Raw genomic sequence first — 27,695 nt, 5'->3', positions numbered from 1 at the left:
GATTGCATTCAAAGTAGCACCACCACATGTCTTTTAACTCCCACATAAAACAAATTACAAGGACCTTTTTTCACATACAGTAGGCTATGTAACATTGCAAAAATCGGGCACATCCTGTTTCAAAAATATGCAGAAAAACTAGTCCACGCATTTTTCATTTCTAGGCTGGATTATTGAAATTCCTTATTATTAGGCTTCCCTAGCAAGTCTTTAAAGGCTCTCCTGCTCATCCAGAATGCAGCTGCACGTGTACTGACAAAAACTAAAAAAAGAGATCCTATTTCTCCCATATTAGCTTCGCTGCAATGGCTCATAGTACCCTATATATCCCACTAGAACACAGTGCTCCAAGAATGCAAGCTTACTTGTAATATCTAGAGTCTCCAAAAGGAGAACGGGAGGCAGAGCCTTCAGTTATCAGGCTCCTCTCCTGTGAAACTATTTTTCAGTCTCAGCCCGGGGGCAGACAACCTCTCTATGTTTAGGAGTAGGCTTAAAACTTTCCTTTTTGATAAAGCTTATAGTTAGGGAAGCCTTTGACCAGTTATGGTGCCATAGGCCTAGACTGCTTGGGGGCTTCCTGTGATGCACTGAGCTCCTCTCTCATCTCATCTCCATCTGTATGTATTCATGTACCATTAATGCATGTTAACTCGTAATCTGCTCTCTCTCGTAGTTTTGTCTTTTTATAATTACTATTATTACTACTGTACATCTCTATGAAGAACTTGCATTGAGCTATACTCTCCTCCCTCCTGGTCTCTCTCTCTCTCTCTCTCTCTCTCTCTCGCTCTCGCTCTCGCTCTCACTCTCACTCTCACTCTCTCTCCCCTCTCCCCCCTTCCCTTCTCTTTCTCTCTCAACCCATCCGGTCAAGGCAGATGGCTGCCCACGCAGAGCCCGGTTCTGCTGGAGGTTTCTTCCTGTTAAAAGGGTTTTTGAGTTTTTTCTTGCCACTGTCACCAAGTGCTTGCTCATGGAGGAATGATGTAAAGAGTACAGTCTAGACCTGCTCTATGTGAAAAGTGCTCTGAGTTAACTTCTATTATGATTTGGCGCAACATAAATAAAATTGACTTGACTTGCCTTGACCTAGAAACATCTGTTGCCTGAATGCTGAAGTGCTTGCATCTAACTATGGATGATGCTTTTAGCATAATTTAAAATGGTGCCGCTTAAAAATGAGAAGTCACATTGATGTGAAACGGCCAAGCTCGGACTGCAGCCAAACTAGCTCTGTGAATCTGGACCATGTAGACTAATTGCCCAAATGTAGATGGATTTCATGGCTTGATCACAGTGAGACGCTTTATTATGAACATCTTCTTTTCTGTGCTGTGTGTTTTATCATTATGTTTGTGAAAACAGTTAAGACCACAGATGCTTTTTTGCACTCAGAGACATGTACATGATTTAATTGACCAAACATAATTTTTTATTTATGGTTTAGATTGGAATAGCGAAGTGGCCTCTAAAGGGAAATGAATTTTGCAACATCACGCCAACTACATCTTACATTAAGCATGACTAGCATCAAAGCTCACTTGTAGAAGTCAACATGCCGTTTATTTGACTCATTTCCAGCCCACTCATAAAGCTACATGCCATTTAGTTTTATGTTCAAATATTTCATATATCTCTTAAAGTCAGTGTTAAGGAAAATCAGAGATTTCTTTTTAAACACATTATACATATTAGAAAATATTTCCTGAAAATGTGAAAAGACAACTATGTAGTACTTAATTGTGGAATAAGAGCATTAAATATTTTGTGTTTCCTGGGTGGCTGAAATGGTGGCTTGATAACAGAGAAAAGTTATTCACACCTCCTGCACCCCACTAGACTAGAGCATGTACTCATAGTTACTATTTTTACACTGCAAAGTTTTACAAATTTTCATCTGAGACACTTTGGATAATCTGTTGTTACTGGTGAATGAGGCCATTTATGGTCAAGGAGTTATCTTAAATCCAACTGAAGTGCACTTTGTCGGGTGGTACCACCAGTGGCTTAAGTTTGGCACCGACTGTTCGGCAGGGGGGACAGGTTAAGTCAATTGATGTGTCACTGGCAGGCTGGCACGGCTGACACCATTTGCTGCCTACGGCTGCAGCTTCAGCCCTGGTTGTGTGGCTGGGAGGAACCGGGCAGCACTTAACCAAAAAGTGTGATGTAAAAGCTGCCAAGGGCTTTTAAGCAGAGAAGTGATTAACGTTTAGTGCACCAAACTCCATCGGGAAAAAAATTCACAACATATGGATCCATGACATGGATTGCTTCTTAGTTACTACTCATTAAAGTTACATTTTTACTTAAACAATGCCACATCTACCTATAAAATAGGTGCCAAATGAAACAGTGGCTCCTAATGTTATTTAAATTTTAAAATAATCCATTTTACTGGTCTTATACCTACAAACTAGACCTATTTTAAAATGTGTGTTTGTTAGCATTGTTAACTCAGAAGCTATTCACCTGGGCCATGCTTTCAGTGCCTTCAATGGACACGACCCCCATTGTTTCAGAGGAGAGAATTCTGCTTACTTTCACAATTTTGAAACATAATTTTATATAATTGGTGATTTTTGATTCATTCAAATTTGGCTGAGTGGTTAATTACACATTTTCTGTGGTGTGAAAACTCAGAACACATTTATTATTGCTTTACACGGACTATAAAAATTTGCTTCTTTTCTCATCACAGACTCTGCTCTGCTGTGTCAAGCGTAAGCCAATTCTGTTACAAACCACGGAGCGCAGCAGCTCTTCCTCTGCTTTCCTTACTTGCTATCTGTCCTAATTACCAGCACTAACTTGTTTTCCTGGTGCACAGCCAAGATGGCAGAGGTCTGAGGGGCCACCAAGCTGGCACTGTCAGAGGCATAGACTCCGGCTGGTAGAGGTAGAGTGGTGCCATATGCCAGCTGTCACAGACTGGCAGAGGTCACACAGGCATCCAGAAGCCTTCAAATGAGCCACAAATACTCCTGGTGCAGAGGAAAAATGTACTTATCGTCTTCTAATACATGCACTTACAGTCATACAAATAGAAACACAGAGGAAAAACCGGAATAATTTCACATTTATTTGAATAAGGCCATGTGATTCTGACCTGTGTTGGTTTCAGCAGGGTGTTTCCTGCCAGTATGTGTCACTTAATGAGCATCCCCAGCCGGAGAACTCATCCAAAGGTGACTGTGGATTAGTGGAGGCATACAGCTGTAGAGTGGACGTACTCTATCTGTCAAGGACACCGGCACATCAAGGACACGGACACAGGATTGAGATCAGAGAGAGAGAAAGCTGGCCCACTTTTTAAGATTTGAGAAGTAGCCAAGCACGAAGGGATAAACAGTCATTTGCAGCAAAGCCGACATAAATCCAAAGAGAATTTTAACATAATGAACAATTTTATTTAGTCAGGAGCAGAAAGAAAGAAGTGATGGTAAGAGGGATTAGTGACACTTAATTTTTTGTAGACTTTAATATCAGAAGGGCCTTTTATGATTTTTTGGTGATGTTACTGTCCCACATGAAAGACACAGATTTAACATGAATCCAAAATGTATTATGCATATGCAGTGATGCTGATCAGGTATTCAGTAGGTGTTAAATCTTGTTTCAAATACAGTGTCATTTTGCATACAGAGGATAGATGGCTTCTGGTTGACTGGCTGACTCAGATGTCTGATTTTCTGGTGATGTGGTGATAAAGGATGCGTGCATCTTCATGTGTGTACTTTTGGTATTGCAGGTTCGGACAGCCTGTTATTTAGCACTCAAGAGGGAAGTGAGGTAGATATTGTGGATTCATACAGATGACTCAGGTGGGAGTGGTCGTCACAGCTGGCTCCAAAAACACATGGAGTGACGAGAAGAGTAACGATATCTTTCTCTGCAACCCCCACCGCCTCATCTCACAAAACGTGTGACTAGACTGGGGGAGGATGCAGCAGAAAAAGTGTGATATTTGTCTCTCTTCTGTCTGTCTCTCGTCCATCTGTCTATCCAAATGCCATAACAGTCAAATAGACAAACGGGAGACAGAAATGTTATTTCTGTTATAGGCCTCTCTGTGCAGTTGGTTGAATGTTTGACAGCTTGTTGCAGGAGATGAAAAAATTCTGCTTGTCCTTCATGCCCTGTATCACGTTCCTCAGTTATCCACTGCAGCCGTATCCATCCACCTCATGTTATATCCCTGGCATGACGGGAGACATGTAATTGTATGACAGATGGCAGATTATACAAACCCTCATTATGGTTGTTGATGAGGCTGGAATCTAGATCATATGAACCTTCCATTTTTTGTTGCTCTCCTCTGTGTGACATGAGTTCTCATTATCTCGCTCCACATAATCTCTTCTTTCAAACCCCTGTACCTTTGAAAAACCCCTTCCTGTACCTACATCTCTACTTATCCCACATTCTTTCCCCTCCTAAATGACTAATGGGTAGAGAAAAATGAGACAGGTACAGAGAAACTATCTTGATGTCTTATATGAATTCAGGAAGATTTCATAAAATAGTGGCATGTTTTCTAGCTGTAGCATTCCTGTCATAGCCACAGAAGGAATAACACACATATGTGTTATTTGATAATTCATTCGACATTTACATTTCAAAATAGGAGCTCAATAAAATCACAGTATGATGTATCAATGGCAAGCGTTAATGTCGTCTCTCCTATATTACCCCCGGGGGGAGTGAGCTGAGTGCGACAGTGTATATACCCCAGTTTGCCTTTGCCTGGAACATCATGTTTCACTTTTCTTATCCAAAGGGGATTCATAGTGTCAGTTGGTGCAATTGCTCGTCAGTGGGTGCGCCGAGCAGCCATTTGTCAGTGCCTGGCTGCCAGCGGGAACGCAGAAGGCTGCACCAGATTTCGAGAACGGGAGACAGCCTCATGTAGAAGAGAGAGAGAGAGAGAAAGAAAAAAAAGAAAAAAAATCTGATTTGTGTTCTGTTTGATTGTAGCGACCAGATGGGAGAGAAAGAGGAGATATTGGAGAGTAGTGGAGACGGAGATATGCAAAGACAAGCTCACTGTGGAGAAAATGTGTGTTCTGAGGAAGATAGGCAAGCCTATGACAGTACTGTGCAGGGCACCCTCTTACTGTAGGCTGAGCTATCCAGCAGTGTACAATCTTTTTTTAAAAACATATTAACCAATCCGTCATTTTATTGTTTAGCTTCTTAGCTTCTTGCCTATATTTGACAGATGGCAGGTACTGCTTCCCTTAATCTCCCTCCCCTCCCCTCCCTGTAGGCTGTAGGTGCTCTGTTGCTATTGAACTGTGATAGCTCAGGACTATATATAGGGCAGTTGCTGGGACACCCTCTGGAGTATATGAAGAGGAAAGGAAAGATGGATGAAGACTTAACAAAGAACAAAGGTAACAACAGACAGACAAAAAGATGAACACTGACATTTTTGAGGGCACAAACTGACAAGGCCAAGCAGTGCCACATTACTTTTCAAAGTATATCTTTATATCTTGGTAAATAAGGTACATGTTGTTAATTTATGGTGTTGGAACAGTTATGGGTCCAAAATATATTGTCAGCATGTTAGTCTTTGACAATAATCTCTTAAAATATGATATTAGCAGTGTTTTTAGATGACCGCACGAGCCACACCATTACACTTCAGTGGGAAAAATCAACTGGATTGATGGCTGTACTGTGATAAAATGAAAAATAGAGATGTTTGTATTGATCATCTGAAATGACTGTAGAAATGATTGGTGTCTGATCAGCTATCAGCAAAACTGTCAATATTGTGCATCCCCAGTAATGGCTATGTATTGCTGCTATTTCTGTCACATAGTGCAAAAGTGTGCAGTACAGTGGAGTGAAAAAAAGAGAAATGTGCCAGTGGTAGTTCTACTCTTCCCTGTCTTTGCCTGGAGGTCATAGCAGTTAGCCCGACAAATAGCCACTTTGTGCCTATGACTGCTGGCTCAGCTCGACACAGATTTTACCCAAGCACAAGTGGAACAACCAGTCTCTGATGAAACATACTTTCAGAACCGACACAGTAGAAATGAACATGATAAACAGTGCTAGTTTGATTTGGGCTCTTTTCATACAGCTGTGGCCCAAGTCTTAACTGCGGGTGGTGAATTTGTTATAGTTGGTCGAAGTGCAGGAAACAACGCTTTCTGAACCCTTTTCTCTGTGGATTAGACCACTAGTCCATGGTGGCAGAACAACACAGAGCCTGTCTGCAGTTTTGGATTAAGGAACAGAAGACAACAAATGAGAGAAAATGAGGAAACGTAAGAAAGGCAACAGCAGTCATTCTGTCTTTTCTTTAGCCAATTACTGAATGTGAATTTGAGCTGACAAGCTGTAAAAAAAGCTGCGACCACTGAGACTCACACAACCAAGTAAACTTGGAAATCCACAAGCAACAAGTCGCCATCTCTACAGTGACTGTTAATACGCACATCTCTTTATTGCACACTCCAAAATGAGGGATGAGAATGTAGACAAAAAAGAGATATGGAGAGACAGTAAGGGAAACTGACAGCTGAGCTCAGGGTGGCTAAAGATACACAGTATTCTGAAGCACACAGGCAAAAATGGAGACATTTTGAGGTAGAAATAGAGAGGTCAGAGGGAAGACTAGTGGTAGAGACAACATTAGCGAAGGTTTTGAGAGGAAGGAAGCAGTACTCAATAGGCAAAAGCCAAATGATACAATACATACAGGAACAGGGCAAAGGCAGGTCAGCAGAGTCAGAAGTAAAGGGATGACGGTGTGAGTCAGAAAAGGTTAAGGAATTCCACTTCCAACATCCAGGCCAGAACACAGACAGACCTCTCACAGTGCTGTCACCCACAAAACACCCCCCCCCCCCCCCCCCCCCGAGGAGAAAGCTGACTGCTACTTTACAGCCTGTGGTCTCTGCAGGGCTACATAGGATATGTGTGTGTGAATAATTAGAGACTTTTAAAGCGGTTCCGTTTATTGCTATTTGAGGAGGAGGAGAGGGTCAGGCAAAAAAGGTTTGCTTTTAAAACCCACAGGAAATCTATTAAAAGCTTTACATAAGGCATATTTACACATGGACTAGTACTGTCTGCTAAATCCATCTAACCTCACTAAACCTCCCCACTCTCTGTCACTCCCTTTCAAACATCAGACAATCATCTTTCTAACTCCTCATTTTTGTCTGATTTGACTCTATCCACTCTGCAAATCTTAAGTTTTTCATTTTCAACAGTTATTCAGCAAAAAGAACATGTAACAAAAAAAAGAAAATCACACACATGCACATAAAGAACCAAAGTCAGTATTCCTGCTGTTTGCACAACAAAAATATCTCATGGTTAATGCATGAGCTGTAATTGCTGTGCTGCTGTCAGCATGCGGGGCACTTAGTTGACCGTACAAGAGCCGGTAGAGAAACGAAAAGGGCCACTTCGGGTCAGGCCATCTGTTAGAATGCCTGTGTAATAGTGAAGGTGCATGACACCCTCCGTCAACATCTTCCTACTTTAAATGTAGACATGGATCCTGAGTAACAGGCAGAGGGCTGTTTACTTCACCCTGAAAGCCTCTCTTGTGTCACCTCTCTAATCCCTCAGATGAAACAACAACAGGACTTGTGGTTATGTGTGTTTTTCGTCATGAGGTAACTTTCACTATCCTGATTGATTGATTTGATAGCCCGCGCTTTTGGCTAGAAGCTAGCAGCAGTAGCTAGCAGTTATTCAACACAGATAATGGTTATCTACATCAAATAAAACAGCTTTTACTTTGATCCAACCAGAGAACCTTGCTGTGCGTTTTCATTGTCATTTGGTGAGAGCCAGCTTTCTACTCAAATTCTGTATGAAGTTGTAAATATCTGTGGCAACATTACAGTGACAGTCTGCTGTGACTGCTGCCTCGCATTAAACGGTGTCATACGATGTGTGTACAGTATGTGCAAGTGTGTTTAAATGTTTTTCGTACAGTTGGTTGATCATCCATTATGGAAAGTTTTAGATTTTAGGTTATTATCTCACTGAGACAACCTCCTTAGGCTTGACACTAAGCTGCACATGTGTGCACTTGTGTGAGTGTGTGAGCAAATGATAAACAATGCATCTGCATGTGCACTTGCATCTCCACCCTCCACTGTTTGCCCTCAGGCCTCACTTTGTGATTGGGATGTAACAATAACAATCTTGTTGTGTATCCGCGACATGTTGAGGAAATTACACCTCCCCCCTGGTGTGAGTCTTACTTTCTGAGCTCCAAATTAGAATGTAATACGTGTGTGTGTGTGTGTGTGTGTGTGTGTGTGTGTGTGTGTGTGTGTGTGTGTGTGTGTGTGTGTGTGTGTGTGTGTGTGTGTGTGTGTGAAATATTTATTTTTGTTTGGATCAGTATTCCATGCTTTGCTTTATTGAGTTGTTGTTTTTTTACATTCCACTTTCAAAGCAGCAAGTGTAGCACACGAGCCAATGGAGAGTCATCTCTTCTGATATATGTGCAAACCTGTGTGTGAGGAAACTATACCCCCAGGCAGACTGGTTTCACCATCTGTCCTTGCTGTGTCCTGTGATTTCCCTGTGTAATTTAGACAAATGTCAGACTATGGGCAGGGGATGAGCTCTGACAAACTGCTCCAGACATTCGCAGTTCACCCACCCTCCCTCCCCCCCCGATACTCCTGACGAGCTCTGTGTCACCTCCCCTTATTCAGGACAGAGGGAACATTTGAAACGTCACGCTGTGTTCACATGTTCACCGAGAGCTAATTTCTCCTGCATGATGTAGAGACATGATAAATTACATACATTCCAGCACAAAAGTGTATCTACTGAAACCAGTGCAATAAAAATCTTGCAGTCTGGGCAGGAGCTCCAGTAGCTCAAATATGAAGCACATCCAGCCTATTTAATAGCAAATGTGATGCTGTTGTTGCTGTGTGCACTAACCTGTTTCCTCTGTGTGTGTGTGTGTGTGTGTGTGTGTGTGTGTGTGTGTGTGTGTGTGTGTGTGTGTGTGTTTGTGTGTTTGTGTGTTTGCAGTATAAGAGCCAGGCCAACCTACATGTGTTTGAGGACTGGTGTGGTTCCTCTATAGCCCAACTCAGAAAGAACCTGCACTTCCCTCTCTACCCTCATGTAAGTATTAAAGAACACACTGACTGACCTTTGGTCTGTTTTGAAAGAATGTGTTTCTGAATGACAGGTACACAAAAGCATTTTTAACAAAGAGAGAGAGAGACTACAACAACAGAGACTTGTATTTAATTCTAACACAATCTTTGGCTGCTTAGCTTACTTACATAGACAAGCATGATAGGGGTCAGAATTATGCTTTATTGCATTATCACTTGTAAGGTTATGAGAGTAAGGCTTTTAGGATATGGACTAACTAATGTGTTTGGTGTATGTAAAGCTATCTCAGATAACAAATTTGGCTGTGGTTGCTGGAGTGTAAACTTGTGCAGGACAGCTTACACTTTGTAGCATATATACAGTGTAGTAGCATCCAAGTTTAGCTTTCATTACAGAGTGGGTAACTACATAGTAGATGTATTAATATTTGCAGCAGCTTATAGAAGAGGATATAAACACACTGTTTACTCCCTTCCTTACACATTTTCTGTTGTGGTTCTTGTTTGTTTGTTTGTTTTTGGTTTTTTTGGAAGACTTAAAAACCACCATACCAAAACCATATATTGCTCTTACTAGATTCCCATGTACACACCTTCAACATTTGAAGAATCCTCTTGGAAGATCTTAAGTTCCTAGTTCACTTTCATCGCATTCGTGTCTCACTATGGGAATGCCTCCTCTGTGACCTTGTTCAATCAATCAATCAATCAATCTTTATTTGTATAGCGCCAAATCACAACAAAGTCATCTCAAGGCACACATAGGGCAGGTTCTAAACTGAACTCTTCAGGTTTTAATTTTAATGAGACCCAACATTCCCACATGAGCAAGCACTTGGTGACAGTAGCAAGAAAAAAACTCCCTTTTAACAGGAAGAAACCTCAGGCAGAACCAGACTCAAAGTGGGCGGCCATCTGCCTCGACCGGTTGGGGTAGAGAGGAGAGAGAGGAAGGATAGGAGAGAGAACCACTTTGAAAATCAATTGTCAGAAACCCAAATAACATTACTCCAGACCTTACTAACTGACACTTGTGATGTCGATGTCAGGCCTAGACTAGATGTAGAAGAGTAAGGTAGAGTTTACCTTAGCACCCAATACTGCAGTTGTCAACAGGCTTCTGTGAGAAGTGATAAGAGGCAAGCCTGACATAGGTGTCACTAGTGCCAACCAGTTAGGGATGGCGTAATGTTACTTGAGCTTCTGACAAACTCACACAGGAGTCGCTTCAATAGTGAGACATTCACTGCTGCTAATCAGAGAACCAGGGTTATATCTATAAATATATATATTTATAGATATAACCCTGGTTCTCTGATCTGATCTATACAATGATCTGATCTGATCTGATCTATACAATGATCTGATCTGATCTGATCTATACAAGATATAAATATATATCCATATCCTGAAGTTACTGCTTCTAAGCTATATTTGGACAATTCAAGTTTTGGGGAGGGGTTTTGTCAATGGTCAACTGCTACATATATGATGTGATTTTACTTCTTCTTTCTACTGCAGACAAGAACCACAGTGAAGAAGCTGGCAGTGGCTCCAAAGTGGAAGAACTATGGCCTGAGAATATTTGGCTTCCTTCACCCTTACAGAGATGGTAACAAGCTCATCTTATTAGCAAGTCCCTCTTCTGAGGCTGCGGGCCTTGGAGCATGTGTCCTTTATAAGAATAGACAATTTCCACAGCCCTCTTAATCCATGCACTCGAGAGCCGCTAATATAGTGGATATTCACATTTTTATTAGGGCTGAATGCCAGAGATCTCACAGCTAAGTCTCATAGCTGTATCCTCATAGCCCTACCCTCCAGCCTAGTTGCTATGGGAACTGAAAAGCCTTAACACCCAAGTGCCCTTAGACATATTGCAGAATATGAAGTTATTAATTAGATTAACATTCGTTTTGGTGCATTTTTATGTAGCTTTTGCTTGTGGTAAGGCTTCCCCAAGCTAATGGCTCATAGGTTACCTCTATTTTTAGGAATCTGATAAGCACTCTAACAAGAGCCCTTCACCTCACACTGCCAGACACAACCTTTTGGATGCCATTGTAGATTGAGTGTTAACCAATTAAAACCAAATAAAAATGATTTCAATTTCCTCATAACAAACATATAACTTATCTCAGTTGTTAACCATCCTCAAGTATCCTGACTATCTACTTTTATACCTTTCTAAGTAACATTAATTCCTTGCCATGCTGCCTCTGGTTTAGGTCTGTGCGCAAAATCCTGATTTCCATTCACATAGTTGTGACATATGGATTAGAAATGCGGTTGCAGTAAGACTTTTGATGTGTCATCTCTGACCACTGCTAGAGGCATACTGGCCATTAAATTCTAGATGCATTCACACCTAAGAATTTATTTTATGAGGTCATGCCTCATCTGACTATACTTCCACTAACACACTTTGATCGTGTTTTTTCACCCCCAGGAGATTTCCAGTTCTCAGTATCGTCTGATGATAACTCAGAGTTCTGGCTGAGTCCTGATGAGAGCCCTCTAAACGCCAGGCTGCTGGTCTATGTAGGACAGGTAAGCAATGAGCTGTGCTGCATTCCAGAAAGGGGAGTTGGAGGGGGTGGGCAGCAGCAATCACTAAAAATCAGTATTTATTTGGGTTTCTGATGTTCAGCAAATTCATAATGTACATGTTTCTGAATACAATCTCTGGTTTTAACTAATATTGCTTAGCAACAAGGTTCTACTGCAGAAAGGAAACTGAATCCCCTGGGACCCTAACACTTTGAAACTTCTGAATGTCGTGACTTAAACTGCAAAAACACTTTGTATAATGTATACATCTGGGACTGCACTTATACACAGTATAATATGTGCAGGGAAGCCAAACCCTCATCGTTTGACTATATAGGGAGTGATATCTGATATGATATTCAGGCAGTGGATGACTCTTAGTTGTAAATGTTCTTCTAATGGATTCCCATCCTCAATCAGTGCACATAATGACAGATCAGATGTGGTAAAGTATTTGTATAGAAGTTAGTTATTTATGGAACTAAAAGCTATTTAGCTATTAGACTAACGTTGTTGTGATCTGACATCCATTCTGAGGCAGTTGCTGTTAGCTGGAAGATCAGGTCGTAACAACATAATCTTTTTATGGGCCAGGGCTTCACCTTACATAAACAGGAGGGATACCAAGTGATTTGACCTGCTTGTTTGTCTTTAGTTGCTACTCACCTCACATCACCATCCTAACACTCAGGCTATCATTCACCTCCAACACACAGCTCACAATTCAGCAGACTTAAATCCTCCTGTATAACATCCGGTGAAAAATTGTTACCTTTTCCATCTTTCCTTGAAGTACCCTCTGCCTGCAATCGAACAAAAATCAAACTGTAAAAAAGATTAAAAATACTACCTATGCTGATGCAGGGGGTTGAATCGCTATAGGGAGTCTGATCACAAGTGGCATAGTCACTGTTTCTTAGTTCAAGGGTTAAACCACACATAGGCTCATTTCCAGTTGAACTGCTCCTTTTTTGTTGCTACATTTGAAGTTATATAAGGATAGGTGGATATGTGTACTCCTGAAACAAATATAAATGGAATATTACAGATTATGAAGCAACAGTGATGTAATGATATGCCTAAGTATGCCTGTGTGTTATTGAGGAAACTATTATCATAAAATTAACTTACCAGTCAAAGTGATGACAATTAGCCTTATGTCATGGTAGTTGAGTGCAATCAAAAATTCAATTAAAACATAGTCCACTTCTACATAGCATTGAATCGCAAAATGCCTTTGAATCTGTAACTAACCAAAGTGCTATGATTCAAAGCAGTTAAAAGCTTACAGTATCTTTTCTATCTAAATTGGCATTTAACAACTCCACTATATAAACGGGAAGAACAGAAACCCCTTCATCACTTACATTGTTGTACACACACTATGGACAGCACGTCAACAAAATGAGGCAACATAAGTCCCAAAACAGAGCTAATGTTAGTTTCTTCTGCCTGTACAAGGTGTGCCTACTGTTTGCTCATAATCTCTTAATTAACACAAAATTAGATCTGTGCTATCTAGCGTCACCTTAGTTGTACACGAACCAATCAGAAGTATAGAATATAAAACAGTCCCACCTTCTCATCGGGTGGCCTTTTTTAGAAAAACTGTGCCACCGCTGCCTTCACTAATAAAGTTTTCCTCCTGAAACCTTATGAGTAATGTAAGAACGAAAGGATGCTTGAGGTTGCACAGTGTTTGAACTGCACCATATGAGCACTCTGGGCAAATATGTGTTAAGAGCAAAGGTCCAGCTATGGAGCCATCTGTATTCCAACAGGATGTGAGATGTCACCAGGTTCCATGGGAGCTGAGATTAATTAGCTGGCAGTGAATATTGATGTGACATTTAGCAGTGGAGAAATATCATCTAGGTAATGGCAGGGGAGCTGTGCCATGGCCAGGGATCATTCATTCTGCCACTGGCTGACAGACAGGCCTCGCTGCCTCCCCTGTCTTCAGAGACACATTGTGTTTCACAGATAAAAATTGTAACCCTCCACTCCGTCCTTCATTATGTGACCCATCTGTCTGTATGAGACTAGAGGAAAAAGACAGAAGTCTACCAAGGAAATGATTTGTCTTACTGCAAGGAAGGGTTAATTTTGTCTTCAAATCTAATTGGATAAAGTATAGCCTAAACCTCAGAAGATTTAAAACAATGTCCTGAGTGAAATGGGTGTTTGTGTTTGTGGTGTTTGTTTTTTTACAGCAAGAGGTTCTGAACTCTAGTCATATATCCTTACATTTTCATGAGGTGTTTTGTGCTCTGGTAGATGCTGTAGTTATCCCATGAAGTAACGCAGAGGGTATCTAAATAGCATAATCAGTCAAATTTGGGTACTAGAATAATGTTTGTGTAGAGACCTCGCCAGCAGCAAGTTATTACAGAGAAAATGTGAAATGAAAATCTTAAATCACATGCCTAAGTTTTCTTAGCTTTGTTCCTACAAGCACCTGGTTATAATTCCTGCTCCATTCATGACCCGAGTCACCACTCTAAAAATACTCGTAGTATTTTATAGTGCTGCTGCTGTACAGTACGTCAGTGGTCACAATGATGCTATCTTCTGTGAATTTGCTATATACAGAATGTGCTGCTATTAGATTACTGCTTCTCCACAATATACCTCAACAAAATAATGACGTCATCTACAGACTCTCTCTCTGTGTCTCCTTCCCCACTCACACACACACACACACTGCTTGTGCACAGACATTAACCTTGAGTCATGGATGATTCCACTGTCTCTTATACCTACCATCTTACTCTGGTCAGCGTAGTGAGGGGAGAGGGGGGTTTAATAAGAACTCTCTCTTTGGTCCTGCTGAGACATTGTGTGTGCGCATACGAATGTACTTAATGTGAGTGAGGATCATCTATTGTCCCGCCTTGGTATTAATCATATTTTTTACCCACAGCTAATCTGTAATGAGATTTTTCGTTCAAACAGAATGTCCAGACAACTCCCGCAGAGCTTCCCACAGTACCAGATCAGGCTTTTTCTGACAGCGAGAGAGCCTTATGTGTAGCGTGGGTGTGTGTGTGTGTGTGTGTGTGTGTGTGTGTGTGTGTGTGATAATTCATCAGCATAGTGCAAAGGTCTGTGTGTAAGTGCAGACACATATAGGCATGTCATATGCACAGTGATACTTATTTTATCTGGTTCACAAGCAGCCACAGAATAACAAACATGCATACAGACACACAGGAAACTGGGTCAGGGAGGTGTAATCAATATGAGACTCAACAGCAACGATAGCTGCTCATTCTCAGAAGGACAAGACTCTTTCCTCAAGGAACAGGCACTATCTCAGCTTAGCCTAAGCACACTGAACATTAAGGCACTTTACTGTGTACAGCAGTTGATAAGGAGGAGAGGGTTTTTTTTTCCCTCCCCAAAATTGTACACTATCTGAAAACAAATTCCTCATTTCCCCAAGTTGATTACAGGAATCATCATACATCACATTATCATAGTGGACAGATGGTTTTTTGTTTTCTTTTTTCATTTAAGACATTATGAAATATATCAGCAGAAAAATGTAAAATATATAAAAATAAAACAAATGATGGCTGAATTCCATTTAGCTGCTTTGGTTACAGATTCATGGAATTGTCTCATTGTCACACTACCATGGCCTATTGGGACACTTGAATGGATCAAGTGTCATCATTAATTGTTATGGTAACACTTTTGCTTTTATTTCTATGATAAGCCAAAAATGTTCCTATTCTGAAAAGAAGTGCATCTGTGTTTTTCAAATACTGTATTTTGAGATGATTTTTTGGTAGCCACATCTGTCCAAATTCAATATACAGCATTTGGGAAACACATGACAGAGAATGATGTAATATAATTATTTTAATTCTTGAATTTCCAGCCTCCATGCATCCAGTAATCCATTTTGGAAAGACATTAGAATAAACAAACAGAAGAAAATGGCTTCCCCAAGATAACATGTTTTAAACCTGCTTGAGATATTGAATACATGCTGCTTGTATTCAGCTTACATTACTGTGTGCAGAATGTTTAGTGAGTTTGTTTACCTCTGTCTCTCCAGCTCCAGAAAAAGAGCTAATTCAAACTCTGGGTCAGTTACTGTGGTTCATCAACTAGGAATCCAGGCTAAGGTTAGGCTAAGAGTTTGTTAAACCTATTTTATAGAATAGACCCCTGTATAACCCCTAGGGGACACTGTAACTATGACAACAATAAAAGCAGTCATGGGTGTAATTGTGATGGATTACCTTATTTAAGCCAGTTTAAAATGCCTGAAGGTTGATTTCAGACCAGACCTGAAATGACTGGGAATGCGTGACTACCAGTGAGCACCATTTAAAAAAAAAAAAAAAACACTACCCACACTTCATTCAAACTGACTCCTCTTATGAATATGTTAAACACAATTACATTTGAAGGCATCGAATATTCCCTCTTACTGAGACAAGTGCACCCAGAGTTCATAATCAAATCAAACACTGTTGCGGACTATGAATCTGAGTACATCTGCTTCACATCAAGTTGATTGTAATTAGACCGATGACATCATTCTGTTGTCTATGCTGAGGTCAAAGTGTTACAGTCTGTCTATTTTTCCAGAGCTCCTTCTGATGAATATTTTGCTGTCAGCATCTGGCCTAAAAAATAGTTTGCCTTTTCAAACAAATAAAAACAGCCATCTGTATTTTGCTGTTATGGCCTATTAGTCATGCATACATTTTCATCTTTAATTATATAGTCACTAAAATCATGAAAGACTTCAGTGCTTGAAATTTGTGCCTGGGTTGCCATTGCGCATACATGTAGGTCATAAATAAAGCAGGCTAATGTTGTGGCTGAGCGAGGTGGAGTGCTGAGCAGATATACTTTGCATTTACAGGTCTTGAATACAACATGTCAAAAGGGATGAAAAACTCATTAATATGTAATATTTTTACCGTACCCAAATCTTGCATATCATTTGTATTTCGTGTTGTGTCGGCTTGTCTGGCTCTCAGTCTGTAAATATTGTTTTCAGTATAGTTTCAAAGTTGTGCTTTGTCATTTTTTTGTATGTATACTACTTGTGTTTACATTCATAATTTGACTTTGATGGAAGTCCACTATGTTCTTAAACCATGTTGACCACGTTTGAAAGTTATAACTTTCAAAGATGATTGGAAAGATAATAAGGCTGCAGTATTTGCGTCCAGATTTCAGTGCAGTGACCCACTAATTTTCCATCATTCCAGGTAAATGAATAGGCAGTGTCACTTTTTTATGTCATAGTAGGAAAAGCAGAGGTGTAACTAACAATAATAATAATGATTCAGTTCTATTTAGTTGTCCCATTAAGCCATGACAGTGTGACATTGAGCCAGCATTAATACATTTTTGATGAGTCAAAATATCTTTCATGAAAAAGGAAAAGCACAGATATAACTACTAACAGTAATGATTGACATGTCTGTGTGTTCTCATGCAAACTCCCATAAATCATCTGAATAGTATTATTAACTCTCTTATAGTTGAACCAAGTGTGCTCAGTATATTCTAAATGGTAAATGGACAGCATTTATATAGCACCTTTTTTCATCTTATTGACCACTTAAAGAGCTTTCCAATACATGCCATTATTCACACATTCACACTCACATCACACCCGATGCACTGATGGATGAGGCTTCCATGCAGGGTGCCAAAGTGCTCAACCCAGCAATTCGGCATTCAGAATCTTGCTCAATGACACTTGGACATGTGGACTAGAGGAGCCAGGGATTGAATTAGCGACCCTTTGATTAGTGGATGACCCGCTCTACCTCCTGAGCCACAGCCACCTATTGTTTAAAACTTTGCTTCAAGTTCAGTTGGAGAAAAAAAGGCACTTGAAGGCAAGAGAGAATAAAAGAACCAAAACTGCACTCTGAAGTTATATCACAGGTCAGCTGTTTTTCTATTACTTCTCTCTTTTCATATGGAGAGAAATAAGAGTGTATAGAAGGTGTTGGTAGAGAGAGGAGGAATGTCTCCATAGCTCCATTACACAGTTATATTTCTCAACCCTGTTTTGTGTTTCACTTTTCAGTGTTTCAGGGCCAGTGGCCATCTGAAATTAGTTTTCTCGAGGTGCCCACGTAAATGGGTAAAGTTCACACAGAGACAGTGTGCGTATTTGTTGCTATGCAAGAAAGTGAAAAAGAGAGAGAGGTTATATTAGTGCAAGGTTGGTGTATGTCTGGCTTGTTTATCTGCTTTAAGTCAAATAAATTGGGTCCCCAAGTTCCCTGCCTTATTTATCTGAGAGGATGTCTAAAGTAGAAGCAAAATATGACAATATGTCAGACAGAGGGTGTTTTTAAAGATATGATGTGTGATGTATGTGATATGTGTGTGTGCATGAGTATGTTGCCCCTTATGACTCCCTGGCTGCTTGCCTTCTGATTTACCTCCTGCCTACTCTGGTGAGGAGATGCTGCTCTCAGTAAGCAATGACTCATCCTTCAGTGGGATATCATGCCTATGTACGTGCATGTGTGTATGCCTTTGTGTGTGTGTGTGTGTGTGTGTGTGTGTGTGTGTGTGTGTGTGTGTGTGTGTGTGTTTAATGTCATAAACACAGGTGCATTTGTACCTTGGAAAACATCTGCCACTTTCACAGGAGAGCTAAAATACTGCATGTGTCTTGTCTTTGTAACTATGTCTTTGTTCACAGCCTTTGTTAATATGCTGATGATTAACCATCTGACAAGGAAGAAAAGGGGGAAAAAACTTAATTTTAGAAAGAGATTTCCTCCTTTGACACTAATGTTTTCCTCTTTTGTGTGAAACTACATATTTTAAACCCCCAATTAAATTTTTTCTTACAAATGTTGAAAGCCCACACTTTCAAGTGAAGGAAATGGATAGACATACAACAAATCCTCATGAACTATGAATTCAAAACTGCAGTACATTTTCATGGAAAAAGCTGTGCACTCGTATTGTCCAACATAAGGAAGTCTGAATTTAGAGGTCAGAACTGAATGAATATAATGTCGGTTTAGGTACATGTTAAGTTAAATGTATTAGTATTACTCTACACTGCCATTATGAATTTTTATTTGCTGTGGAAACAGATGAAATGGTTATGTTCTCTGCCTGTACCCAAAGTTTTATCATTTAGTTGTATCAATAATGGTACCATTTTTATATGATTACATTCTTTTTCCTGTACATAGTCTTTATACATATTATATTCAAGTTTTAAGCCAGACAGCAACACAAAGAAGATAAAAATAAATATTTAAAAAAAACAAAGCAAACCAAAAGGCTTAAGAGTCCGCTCTGATGAGTATATCATTTGCTCCATCTGATAAAGGTCCCATACTTTTTGGATCCATATATTATATGTGGGGGGATCTGGTTTCAGCCATCTAATGGTTATACATTTTAATGCTTTTGGGAGCAATATATTTAAAATGTATTTCTCGGCCTTATTGTCCATACCCTTAGGTACTGCTAACTTTTAATTTGTTTTTAAATATAAATGTTAAAATAAAAAGATTAAAAGTATTTAGAGTCAGCACTACATGAATTGCAGTGCTGTCTCTTGCTTTCTTTTTCATCCGGTGAACAGCATTTCTTTCAGGAGAGAACAATACTCAGAGTATAAACACGTTTCCCATTTGTATTCAGTTAAAAGTTTTAAGTCACAACATTTCTTTTTCTCTGCTTTGAAAGATTTTAAAGTTCTGCTGAGGTGCCTTCTTCATTCAGTTGTGATATGTCAAAGTTCTTCAACTTTCACTGAGGGTTGGTTGCTTCTCTTAAGAAACCCAACTGCACATTGCAGTGACACAGATTTGATTTTAATGATTCTTTTGAGTAAGGCAAGCTTAGAAAAGATTCTACTGCACTACGTTCTGCAGTCATCACCGCCACTAGTAAGGATGGGTTCAACAAAACATAATGAAAAGTTAAAGTCGTCTTAGAGTAGAGTTGAGTGCATTACAGTTTCATTTATTTATTTAGAAAACAAACTGTCAGCTTCCACACGCACAATAAAACACCATCTTGCAAACAAGCATAACAAGAGAGAAGTGGAGACAATACAAAAGAAAAACAGTAGAAGTATCGTGACTGATGCAGATAGTAACGGAAGCATTAACAGGTTACAGTGTTGGAGTATTAATAAGCAGATATAATTGTTTTACTGAGCTGTTCTTCTAAAGCCACATTTTTCAGTGAATAGGCATCTGATACTATGAATGTGAATGTTCATCAACCAGACTTCAGCATCAAATCTGAGCTGCATTATTCTTTTGCCGCATCACTCATAGTGTCTGGAGGTGGATTGGCAAGCCTTTGGGAACAAGAGATACATTTTTTGATGTCAGACAGTCCATAAACTATCTGATGCATACTGTTGTCAAAGGATCATTAAAATTCAATTGCCATCAGCGCTAAATTAAGACTCGTATATTTAGTTTTGGACACCTACCCAAGGAGCATATAAGCCTTGTCACATGATTTATTATTGAATATTCTCTCCGCTCAACATTTGTCACCATAAAGCAATTTGCTGTCATTGTTTGAATGTCAACACATTTAAACCTGCAGTGCAGAACTTTTAAATATAAATGAATGTCCATTACATTCAAGCCCTTGCCAAATGAGTTCATACAATGCTGATTAAGCCTGTCACTGCCAGGTAAATGTCTTTGTATTTCACATTATATGGAGTATTTAAATCTGGTGTCAGTGGCAACATTCCCATGCTGACTTGATGAATGCATGCTGCGCACCATGCATTCATCCACCCGAGACTTCTGCTGCCAGAGCGGCAGCTAACTTCCAGTTAGCCCTCTGCTAACTTGACTGATTTAATTGTGTGACTCTTCTAGACTTTCCAAATGATGCTGGAGTCAATGACGTAAGCAAGCGTCAACAGTGTTTTTGTAATTACTCTCACTGCCAGAAGGGGGAGACAAAAGTCTTGCACCCCAGTTTTAAACATTTTGGTTTAAGACAAAACTTTGCATCTTCTTCGTGAATTTAGTAATTGAAATCATGGAATTATGGAAACATTCGTCCTGAGTCAGTTTTTCATTTAAGTATTTGTACAAATATTCTCCCTCCCTTCATCCTTCATTCTCTGACTGTTGGTGTGGAAATGTACTACAACACCAGCATGCAGTAGGCCTCAGAGTGAAGGCACAGTAGCACACATTGTGTCCTCCTGCTCTCCAGCCAACTGCTTCACAGAGACTCTCTGAGGCTTTAGTACTGCCAGAGGCTTCGTTGGTTTTGGACAGACATTACTGCCTGTTTTAGAAGTTTTCCTCCCGTAGTGGCTCTCTTCCCATGCCAGCAAACCGATTCAGAGGGCGCAATTGTATAATTTCATTCGTGTGTGTGTGTGTGTGTGTGTGTGTGTGTGTGTGTGATTTTCCTGTAGGTATACTGTACGTGCATGCTGCTCCCCATGAAAACATGGTAGTACCCAGAGTGAGGATCAGCAGCTATTTACAAGCTGAAAGGCTCTTGTGATCTGTCACCACCATGTGAGACAATGTTTTTGGTTTCAAACCCAGACGTGTGGCCAACACAGACATTTAAAGGCATTCCCACTGTGATCTTAGCCTTATTCTTTTATTGTGGATCAGCAGCAGCAGGGGCCCTAATTAGTCGCGTTGGCTTGCTGAGGAAATGAATGGGCACTGATTCGACCGCAGGGCTGAAGCAGGAGCCCCAGGGTTCCCGATGAGCCGGCTTCTTAGAGTCAGTATTGGCAGGGAATTGTTCTTTCTCATTTTCTGTCTGTTTATAGCCATTAGCTCTCGTCTGTTTGCTGATTTTGTCAGAACTCGCCTTCTGACTGACTTTCCTTGTTGCTTCAGGGCATTTCATCTTGTTTTCCCAATTCATTCACTGTTTTATCATGACCAGGGTAGCAATCAGGATTGTGCGGTGTCCTTTTCAATCGACCATACATTTTCTGCTTTGAAAAAGAACTTTAAAAAGGAGGTCCAACTGTTGTTCCTCCTTAGACACAACCCTTTAAGAAAATGTATAGCCAATGCCAAAGAATCATGTAATCGGTGTCCTTGGCTTTGGGAATTTTTTCTGATGAATACCCTTCACTAGCAAACTTCTTGAAAATGTCTTCTGCTGTTACAGTATATCCTCTGCTATCACTTGTGTGCACCCTCTCTCTCTACCCTTCTCTCTTTCTGTCACACTCTCTCTGATGTGTGTCTTCTGTCTCGTGTGTTGCAGCTGGGTACAGAGTGGACAGCTCCAGGCGAGTTCAGCAAGTTCAGGTCCCAGTCCTCCAAGTCTGTGCAGTAAGTACCTGTGACAACCACCCACATTTCTTAACAGCACAGTTATTTTACTCTCAAGCCAGTACAGACACCGAAAGAAAGTTCCTGTTAACATCTAGCAGTAAGCTTGACAAATTTACACCTCTGCTGTTGCATCTCTTAGGACTGCTATGTTGCTGGTGAAGTGTCTCTTTAGCTGTCGAGCAGCAGTTTGCACCAGTGATGCTCCATTCATGTCTGTTTCCAGCCTAGTTTGTAACATAATTGCTTCAAAAGGCTTTCACCACACACACACAAGAGGAAATTGATGGCTCAACTGTTCACTGTGTATATCTGTGTGTGTATGTGTTCATATATGAATTAACATATATAGAGTGTTCTCATCAGGTGTTAAGAGTGTGTAGGATCATAGCAGTTGAAAAGCCTCTTTCTCTAAATGTAAGATGAGAATGTATTAACCTATCCGCTTCTCACGTCTCTCTCCCTAATTGCTGAGAGCTGCTCGCGTAAAAGCGGCCTTTAATATGAGGGCTCATCTGCACCCACTTTGCGTCTAAAATCATTGTTATGTTGATGCAGTTATGCAGCAAGAGAGGAGATCCTAAGAACAGTACTCCTATTCCTTTGGTATCCCGCATTTGCCCGATCGGATGATACAGAGTAGAGTGCTGTAAATTATTCACACACACGCACCGCCGATGGTGTTTGTAGTGAATGTTCAGAATATTGTAGAGCTCCTAAATGGTACAAGTTGGATGAGGAACACACAGAATAAAGATAAAGAAAAACAAGTCACACTGTGTTTCAGTAACATTAGCCTGAAACACTCCCATCACAGTTTGCTAAAATGGCAAATATGACTACTTAAAGCAGCTTTCTGGTGTTAGCCAATGTTGTTTAAATCAAAATCTTGATGTCAGTAATGATTATTATCTAAAATAGATATATATATCAAATATGACATACAAATGCAATGCAGTGTTACGCTGTTAAGCATTTTATAAAACCATACTGCTCATGTGTGTAAAACTAAGACCTCAATAACGGATTTTGTTGAAATGTGATCATACAGTATATGATTCTGCTGCACATCAATTATCAATACTAATGAAATACTTCCCAGCCAGGCCAAAGGAAAAGAGAGAGACTAGAGTGAACAAAGTCAGGGCACTGCTGTATTTGTGTTGTCTGTGCACTTATGATGACATACTACATACATAGATATGTTTCCAAACTGACTTCTCTGTTTGTTGTTTTTGGTGACAGCATGTGTAGGTGTGCAGTTGAAGCTCAATGACATCAGCTGATGATCAGATGACTTGAGTGGCACTTAAGACTTAATGAACCTGATTGAGCTTATGATTTGAGCTCAATTTGTGAAATAATGGAGTATTTTAGTTGACACCTTCATTGATATTAATTCTAGTAGTCAGATCAGACGTCATTTGGCATAACCCTTTTGTTCAGTTTTAAGCTTAATGCTAAAGCTGGATACTCCTGTATTAATGCCTACAATTCTACAGCATGAAAAATAAAATCAACTGCATCTGTGTAAAGTATCTCCTACCATATCAAAATCTTTCCTACTGCTGTTGTACAGTCATGTGACGTGCAAGACAGTTACGCGAATCAAAGTACAAACTACAAAAAAAAAGTAATGGATATTCATTGCTGTTGATACAAATTGTTTGCCAGATACAGTAGCTTCAATAAAATTATTAAAGCTTAATGCAGAGCAGGGGAAGTAAGTACAGACATGGTATGACATCACCTCATCATCCTTTGAGGATTACTAAAATGCATAGAACACTACACACACACACAATTATTTAATGAATGAAGATTTATTAATCCCATGAGGTGCTGAATGCAGGCCAGGACCTGTTGGCAAGTGTGTGTGTGTATACTACTGCGTAGGATTAACTGGGCCTGGTTAACGCAGCAGGCACACCAGACGACGAGGGAGTACAGACAGACGACAAAAGATGAAGAAGAAGATGAGAGAGCAGGAAGTAAGGACGGGGTTGAAAGTTTTTCTATTTTCTCTTGCTGTCTGATAAGCGTCTTGTGTTCTTCGACAATAACAACAATAACAACCACAGAGTAACCAAGCGTGGAGGCAGAATGATGCTGGAGTAGGGACATTTGGGTGTGAGATTGCATGTTGTATGATCTGTTACTGTGTATCTTTTGGTGTGTGTTTATGTACATGGTTGTGTATATAATTGTGTATAGAACATGTATAGAATTTGCGTAACATACTGTCAGTAATATAATTGACCCCACTTGAGAAGCTGTTGCAGATGCATTAGCTTTGTGCTCTATATACTACCATTCAGGACCTTCTCTCAGATCTTTTGAAGTGATTTATGATTCCACTGTCATCTCACCAAATTGTCTGAGATGAAAATGTTGTGGGGTTTCATGGGTGGAAAGGGCTACTGACAATAAGTCATATCTGTTTTTATGCTATAGCTCCACACATCACATGCTTTAGGGGAAGTGTGTCAAATACGGCGTGAAAGTCTAGCTTAAGATAATTAGACAAAATCGTGTTTGATGTTCCTGCGTGTGGGCGTGCGTAAGTGAACATATTCATGTTTTTGCACGCAAGGAAATCCACGCGTCTGTGCGTTAATGTGCATGTGTTTGTTAAATACCGTGGCATTTGAAATTCCTCTCTGCCTCTGATGACTTCATTGAAACATCCTACAGTAAAGGCAGTTTATTCATAATATCCCGCATACCCTATGCGGCACTATACGACACCCACCCCTCACACACCATTACACTTGACCTGTTTGTGGCAAAAGCTGATGTGCTCCTGAGCATGACTAATTGTGTGTGCGGCAGGATTAATCGCCAATTCATAAAAAGCTATTCTTCAAATTAGGTGGGATAGAACTGAAATGAGCAAATTAGCAGTGCAGAACAGAACAAGATATCATTTTCCTAAAAAATGGGAAGAATAGCATGAGTGCGTGTGTGTGTGTGTACAGCAATAATAATCCATTATTAGACATATTTCATCACCAGGTAATATGAGACATTTGTAAACCTGATAAAATAGAGAAATAATTTAACAAAATGAAATGAATTAGGCATTTCTAGAATATTGCAGTCAATTGTGTGGATGGGAAGCCACTGTGAAAATGAAAAGTCAGTACACAGGACGCTGCAGCTAGCCTTTAGCGGCATGATCCCCACATGCAATTTGTTATTGGAGAATATGTTCAGGATCATTTGAGCCTATTTATACTCTCTACTCCACCACAGTTAAGTTCTGCACTTTAAAAAAGCTCTGACACTTAATGTGCTATTGTTCCTAGTTATTATCATATTGGGCCTAAGAACAGGATGAAGTGGGACAGAACTAAGTAAAAATGGAGCATAAAAGAACGGAGCTGAACAGAAAACAAAACCAAAAGGAGAGCAGCCTTCAAAAAATGTAATTAAACAGAGAGCAGAATGAAACCACACAACAGACACTCCCACTTTAGCAGCGTTGTTGTTTTTTTTTTGTTTTTGTTTTTGTTTTTCACGCTTTGAACTGCAGTTATTTATACGTCTGGGTTCATCAGAGCTGTACGGCGTGCTGTAGTAGAGCTGAGTGAACAGTGACTAATGGCTGCTGCAGGGCTGAATCATATTGTCAGGGAATGAAACATATTGTTGTTGAGGGGGTTCACTGGAAACACATCACTCGCCTGTTGGAGGTCTCCACAAATTGCAAAATCAAAAAGGTACTGAAACCCACAAACATACACGCACACTCCCACATGCACACACAACCACACAACCATACACACATACACATACACATACACACAGAGTCCCTTTGGCAGTCCCTTTGTGGTTACTCTGTGCCTTGGATGGCTGCATCTTAGGCTTTCAGGTGCCATACCCTCATCAAAACAATGCCACATTTTCATTCTCATTCTCTCTGTCTGTCTCTCTCTCTCTCTTTTTCTTCTTTCCCTGCCATGCCCAGTGTAGAGTCATCATGGTAATTACATTTTGGGTAGTGAATGTAAAGCTTTAATACTGTAGATAAACAGCTGGGATAGGATGGGGGTTTGCATGCATACGCTGCAGTGCAAACATCACGCAGCAGTGACAGCCAGGCAAAGACGCATGCTGTTCTAACACTGACAGAAATGATTCCCATCTCCAAATGCCCCTTCGTCTCCACCAGCGGGGCGTGGCCTTCCTGTTGTCTCAGTGTGTGATAGTCTGTCCTAGGTGGCAATTTAAATAGATGGGATGGACAGGGAAGCTGGATCAGTACACCTGTTAGGGAGATCTGGTAGTCATGCACACCACCTGGCTGTGACCACCTGGAGGTAATGACTCACACTCTTCTGGGGAGAAATAGTTTTGCTTTTGTTTGCATAAATGGAAAGTTTGGCATATAAAACTTGAAGATGGAGAGTGTTTGTTATTCGTGCTATATCTCAATTGTGTTCTTATTGTCTCCCTTTTTTTATTTTTTATGCTTTCCTATGGAGCTTCATCTCATTAAAACTGATCTGCGTGAGGATTTCTATAAATGTTATAGCAGCCATCAATACACATTTTAAAACACCATTGACTTGCTTTTATTTTGCCCATTATTATAGCCTCGCTGGCATAACAGTCAACCACAGATTGGAAGAGATAAAGCCCTAAAAGTAACAAAACTAGACTGTATCAAAATAAGAATTATCATAAAACTCCTTTTTTTTCATGGTGGGAGCATCTGTTATATTAATACCCATGTCACTTTCAAAGTTTCCCTTTTTGTCTGTTCAACTGTTTGTCTCCACCTCTGCTTATACCTGTGAAGCGATAGTTTGGCAGTGCCTGCTCAGTGCTGTCACAACAGTTTGATGCGTGACAGTGAAGTAGTCAGATGAGGAACCCAGATAACCCTGTCAACACAATCTCTGCTCTCTGACACAGCTACTGGTGCCTCGGGCCGTATAGACAACACCGGGGTGATTGACATTTGCTAAAATTCTATAAACTGAGCCGTGCTGCAGTTGCATACTGAGCTTGACTGACGTGAAGTGTTTTAGAACCTTTTGAGCAGCTCAGACTGAGACGTGATTGACAGTAAGCTGAAGATTAGAGGGAATATTGGAAAATATTGGAAGCTAATGAGCACTGGCTGAATCTTGTCAGCGTGGCGAGATGAGGTCGGAGTTGAAAATAGTGCCATCAGGCAAAAAGAAAACGATATCTCTATTTCTCAACCCTTGTGTGCACGTGCTTCTGATTTTCCAAACATTAGGGTTTGCTGTGTCAGAATTTTCACCTTCAGGTGTAAGGATCAAAATTTAAAATGGCTGCTGCTGACCTTTGACAGTAGCATGGAGGGGAGGAAAGGCAGAAGAGGATTCCAAGGTTATCTGTAATGCCGCAGCTGGCATTTTGAAGGAGCAGCTTTCAGTTCACAAACTGCGGGAAATGACATTTACGCCCAATCCTCCACAGACACGTGGGCGTTGACTTGTCTTCTTTCTCTTTGTGTGTACATGCACACACACACATTTGGCAGTTTGTGATGTCTTATTTTTAAAAACCCTCTCTGTCTTTCCTTCTTGCCAACTTTTTTTTCCCTCTTTCTTCTTATCTTTCTCTTACTTTTATGTTTTTGTGCTTTATACATACTACAAATGCTCTCATTTGTTTTCTACACATATGACTTCACAGAAAAACCTCCAAAGGCTGATAATAGTTGGATGGAGAG

At 40.2% G+C, this 27,695-nt stretch overlaps 1 protein-coding gene across 1 annotated transcript in view; it reads left to right on the top strand.

Annotated features, from left to right (window-relative positions):
- The window catches only part of b4galnt4a (beta-1,4-N-acetyl-galactosaminyl transferase 4a), a 133,042-nt gene that overhangs the window by 74,318 nt on the left and 31,029 nt on the right, over positions 1-27,695 (top strand). Inside the window, exons 4-7 of the mRNA XM_053319176.1 lie at positions 9,034-9,129; positions 10,647-10,737; positions 11,575-11,675; positions 21,918-21,985. Coding sequence (XP_053175151.1) covers positions 9,034-9,129; positions 10,647-10,737; positions 11,575-11,675; positions 21,918-21,985 — 356 coding nt within the window. The remainder of the gene's footprint in view (positions 1-9,033; positions 9,130-10,646; positions 10,738-11,574; positions 11,676-21,917; positions 21,986-27,695) is intronic.

The sequence above is a fragment of the Scomber japonicus genome, chromosome 5, assembly GCF_027409825.1.
Source record: "Scomber japonicus isolate fScoJap1 chromosome 5, fScoJap1.pri, whole genome shotgun sequence".
NCBI classification, from domain to species: domain Eukaryota; kingdom Metazoa; phylum Chordata; class Actinopteri; order Scombriformes; family Scombridae; genus Scomber; species Scomber japonicus.
Note: the sequence above shows the minus strand (reverse complement) of the source record. Positions and strands in the feature narration are given on the sequence as shown.